Source organism: Loxodonta africana, chromosome 4, assembly GCF_030014295.1.
Source record: "Loxodonta africana isolate mLoxAfr1 chromosome 4, mLoxAfr1.hap2, whole genome shotgun sequence".
Lineage (NCBI taxonomy): Eukaryota > Metazoa > Chordata > Mammalia > Proboscidea > Elephantidae > Loxodonta > Loxodonta africana.
Genome location: NC_087345.1, coordinates 93,860,157 through 93,865,415, shown reverse-complemented (window position 1 = coordinate 93,865,415; position 5,259 = coordinate 93,860,157). Strand labels below are relative to the sequence as shown.

Below are 5,259 nucleotides of genomic sequence, written 5' to 3'. Positions count from 1 at the left end.
CTGGGTGAAATTGCCGAAAAATTACAGAGAGAAAACAAAAGCTTCAGAGTGTCAATTGAAAAATATCTCTTATAAAGAGAACAGTTAAATACCCATTGTTTTCACTGTCTCCTAGGAACTTTTTAATCAAGATTTTATATTTGATTATCTAGTCATTGCTTCAACCCAGAAGTTTCAAAGACCACACTTAAAAGAACCCTACTGGTATTTATAAAATTGCTTCATTCTTGACTACAGTGTCTGACTTCAAGTTGTGGCTCCAGGGAATAACCAGCATTGCCTCAGCCTTCCTCTGGGCCTCCACTGATGCCTACAAGTCAACCCACAAGTTTCCTAAGCACACCTGCTCTGAGGGTTAGTTAGACCATACCATCCTATATATGGCAGGGACAAGAAAAGCAAAGGAACAAATGAAGAGATGCCAGGGTGATGGTATTTGAGGCCATTTGCAAGAAAAAGAACACTCATGAGTCCATTTCACTTAAACAGTGAAGAATCCAAGAAAACATTTCATTATCACCAGAATTTTATAACCTCAATCGTAAAGCCAATTATAGAAAATACAGTCACAACAAATTTCATTCTAGTAATTGAATCAAATACAAGACCATGCAGCAACATGGAGGTGTAGATTGTCTTTTGTAGGAGATGTGCAGGTAATATGTATTTAAGTTATGGGAAGGGCATGGGGATGTGTGGCTGGTTGAACAGTTGAAAAGTAGGGAATCAAAGTTGCCCTTCGGCTGGGTTTTGGGATTATTGTGAACAGGGCAGCAAAGGGATGGCCAGGACCCGGAAATGAACTTGGCTACCGTAATAAATCCTACAGGTGAGTAAAAGGTGCGATTCTTGCACAACAGATCACAGCTAGAACTGTTGGCTAACATTCAGTGTCCAATAAGGCAGAGCATTTTATAAACCAGACCTGAAAGTTGGGGCAAAACCAAAGTCAAGGCACATGGAAGAGCCCAGCCCTTGAATACTGAGAATAGAGTTTTGGAATGAAGGTCAAACAGTGAAGGCAAATATCTAAACAACTGAGATATACAGGACTGAATGTTCTATGTCCCTCTCTTTTTAGAAGACATGTTAGATCCCATAAAGAAAAATTATTTATTAAGAACCTCTTTCTGTAGGGTCAGGGAGCAGCACCTGCTGGGGATTCTGTAATGGTTCAGGTGTCCTGGCAAGCCATCAAAGCTCTAGGAGCACGGGTACCTGAAATTCTACTGCATCTTTCCCTCTTTTCTACTCTGCTGGGCAAGTGATCCATGTCATGATATTACCTCAAATCCCCTGCTCCTTATTTGCCTTAGGACTGGGCCCTTTACAAGGTGCACATGCATTCCAGAAAGTGATTTCAGTGCTGGACCTTGGGAGTCCATCTTCTCTTTCTCTTGCCCTCTCCTGAGACTGGCTGCCCTTTACTTCTGAGTGACTTTACCCTCAGTAACTTCAAGGTACTTAGTCCTTCTAAAGGGAAGGCTCCATTGCAATTCAAATGCCAAACTGCCTTTCAACTAGGGAGGAAGGAGAAGGAGAGCAGTGCTTTCAAGTGCTTTACAGTAGCCCTTTCCCAAAAAGTAGCAATAATGATAAGAACAGTTTTAACTCTGATAGAGGATTATCCTTCATGGGATTTATTATTTTTCTCAGGATACAATTATGATTTCAAATAATAATGATGATAATTTTCACTTAGCAATATTGTAGAGGTTTTTAAAGTGCACTTCATATATATTATCATATTTCATTCTCATAAAACCCTAACAGGGTGGTATGTTATTCCAATTTTAAGAATGTAAACAAAAACCCCAGAGCCTACATCCTTAGTCTTTGCACCACATTATCTACCCACATTTTGGGCTCCAGTTATTGAGACATACCCATTTTTTTATCAAACAATACCTTGCTATTCTCAATCCTGATCCTTTCAATAGACTGCTACCATAAATAAATGTGTGTCCATTCCCTGGCTCCTTTGAGAGATCATACACACCTTTGAAATTTTCCTTAGCTACCTTCAATGTGCTGATGTTACTGACTTGTTCTAAATCACACTTGGAGCTCCCATTACAGTTAATCAACTCTGATTTAATTGCTTGTTTTTATTTTTGTGTTCTTCTTTGAAATATGATTTTTAAAAATACAGGCATTGTATCTTATCCATCTTTATGTTTCAAGTGACTGGCACAAAGCCAGGCCCATATTTTCTGGATGATTGTGATATTAAATGAAAGTCAATGTAGTATGAGAATTGGCTGGAGGACAATAGAAATCTACTTGCTGTGTTTTTCTGTATAATTTTTAGGGATAAAATGGCCTCAAGGAACCACAGCACCATCACCGAGTTCATCCTCCTCGGGCTGTCTGATGACCCCAAGATCCAGGCTCTACTCTTCGTGCTCTTCCTGGGGATTTACCTCCTGACCATGCTGGGGAACCTGATGATGCTGCTGGTCATCAGGACTGATTCTCACCTCCATACACCCATATACTTCTTCCTGAGTCACCTCTCTTTAATTGATCTCTGCTTCTCTTCAATCACTGTGCCCAAAATGCTAGAGAACCTCCTATCTCAGAAGAAAACCATCTCAGTAAAGGGTTGCCTGGCTCAAATATTCTTTGTGCTTATCACTGGAGGGACTGAAATCTGTCTTCTCTCAGTGATGGCCTATGACCGCTATGCTGCCATCTGCCACCCTCTGCTCTATGACCAGATGATGAGCGAACAGCAGTGTATGCAGCTTGTGTGGGGCTCATGGGGCCTGGGCTTTCTGGACACAGTCATCAATGCCCCTCTGGCAATGAAAATGGACTTCTGTGATACCTACATCATCCCGCACTATAGCTGTGAGTTGCCCTCTATCTTCCTTCTCTCTTGCTCTGATGTCTCAACCAACTTTCTTGTCATGCTCTGCTCTGTTATCCCACATGGACTTACAACTTTACTTTTAATATTTTTCTCTTATGTCTGCATCATCTTCACCATCCTTAACATCACCTCCACTTCCAGCAGAAACAAGGCCTTCTCCACGTGCTCCTCCCACCTCACTGCAGTGATCTTCTTCTATGGGTCAGCTTTTCTCCGCTATTTCATGCCAACTTCAGGCTCTCCCCTTGAGTTGATCTTCTCTGTGCAGTATGGTGTGATCACTCCCATGCTAAACCCCCTCATATACAGCCTGAAGAACAAGGAGGTGAAGGCAGCTGTGAGAAGAACCCTGGGGAAGTGTTTACAGTGTTTTCAATGGTAGAATAAAGAAAGGTCATGATGGGGAATTCAGAGAGAAATTCTTGTAGCAAGACACTGAGGAGAATGACCTGACTATTCATTCTATCAAATTTGGCAAAATAAATCAGAAATACCTAAGAAAGCAACACAGACCTATTATAGAATGTATCATTAAGTTCAGTCCCACTCAGAGGTAAAAAAACTGTGCATGTTTGTTTGTGTGCATGTGTGGTTGCATATGTGTGTGTTTGAAGTTTGGTTTGGTGCAAATTATCTGTCATTATTTTTAGTTAAGTTTGGGAAAGACATTAGAAGCTATACTTTTTCTAAACAGAAAACTTCCTGAATCTTTTGTGGTGAAAGGTCATAATGAGTTCATAGGTGCAGAGGGTAATGAGGTCTGTTTAGAGTAGCAGGAAGAGAAATCAATGAGTCACCCTGATAGGAATGAAACCCTCCCAGATGTTTGCTGTTACATAGAGCTTAATTTGGGAACTAATGCCTTTGGAGAAAACCACTCCTAGCATAACTGACCTGGTTGTACTCATTTCCCCATTTTAAACAGGCCCACAGACTCAGGAAAAAGGACACTCTCAGGAAAACAGGAAAGAAAACAGGACATTAAGATCCAAAATACCAGGAAAATGCAGAATCTGGATCTCATATACTTGGCCAATGACTCTCTGAATCTTCAACTGAAGGACTGAAGTTTTTTTTAGGACTCTTACATAGGACTCAAAAAGGGGGCTTGGGATAAAATGAATGTGTGGGATTGTTTCCAAATAAGCAGATACAGGTTAGATTCTGGGCAGATTTCAAAAATAGGACACATTTGGTGGCCTCTGCCTTCTGTTTGTGAATCCTTCCCAATCTTTGATGCTCCTGCTCTTATCTAAGTGCCCAGCATCACACTCTTTCCTTGTAGGAGTCCTACATTTCTTTGGGTGCCAAACCAAAAAAAAAAAAAAAAAAAACCCACTTTGCTATTGAGTCAATTCTGACTCGTACTGATCCTGTAGGACAGAGAAGAACTGCCCCATAAGGTTTCCAAGGCTGTAATCTTTATGGAAGCCTACTGCAATGTCTTTCTCCCACGGAGCGGCTGGTGGGTTCATACTTCTTTCAGTTAACAGTTGAGTGCTTAACCACTGTGACACCAGAGCTCCTTTCTAAGTTGCCCAATTGTCCAATAACAATTTGCTTAAACTGAATTATCCTAAATGTCTTTTAACTTACATTAATCTAGACTCTATTATCAAAGTTTTTTTCGAATTTCATATAGGAAAGAAACACTTGAGCCCATTTAGTATTTTGGTATAGTTTTCCCTTTTGGAGAATTTGAGATACTATTTGTCAATTGATTCAAAGGTATTCCACCTTGAAATCATGATTTCTATTATTTTATGTTAAAATTTTTATTGTGCACTTGGTGTAAGTTTATATAGCAAATTAGTTTCCCGTTGGATAGTGTGTATAAAAAGTGTTCCCAGACATTGGTTTCATTCCCCACAGCGTGTCAGCTCTTTCCTTATTTTGGTCCTAGATTCTCAGTTTCCTTTCCTCTTGATTTCTATCCCTTCTTCCCTTCTCATCTTTGCTTTTGGGCAAATGTTGCCCTTTAGATCTTGTATAATTGATTATTCTAAGGAGCGTGTTCTTCTCAGTTGTTATTGTATATTTTATAGGTCTGTCTATGGTTTTTGGAAATCCTGATGGTGTAGTGGTTAAGCGCTATGGCTGCTAACCAAAAGGTCGGCAGCTCGAATCCACCAGGCACTCCTTGGAAACTCTACAGGGCAGTACTATTCTGTCCTATAGGGTCTCTATGAGTCAGAATCAACTCCACGGCAGTGGGTTGGTAGGTAGTGGGTCTATGGTTTGGCAGAAAAGGTTGTCTCTGGGGATAGTTTCAGTTCCAGGTCAGAAAGGTGTCTTAGCGCCATAGTCTTGGGGGTTCCTCCTGTCTCTGTCAGATTAGTAAGTCTGATCTTTTTTGTGAATTTGATTTTTTATTCTACAATTTT

At 40.4% G+C, this 5,259-nt stretch overlaps 1 protein-coding gene across 1 annotated transcript; it reads left to right on the top strand.

Moving 5' to 3' along the window:
- The first annotated feature begins 1,731 nt into the window (after positions 1-1,731).
- On the top strand, positions 1,732-3,257 carry LOC100660940 (olfactory receptor 8S1-like). The gene has a single exon (XM_003405401.3). The coding sequence runs from the start codon at positions 2,319-2,321 to the stop codon at positions 3,255-3,257; it is 939 nt and encodes a 312-aa protein (XP_003405449.2). The 5' UTR covers positions 1,732-2,318.
- The last annotated feature ends 2,002 nt before the right edge of the window (positions 3,258-5,259 follow it).

Coding starts and splice junctions, on each gene's coding strand:
- LOC100660940 (XM_003405401.3), top strand. CDS start 2,319: ATGGCCTCAAGGAACCACAGCACCATCACCGAGTTCATCCTCCTCGGG.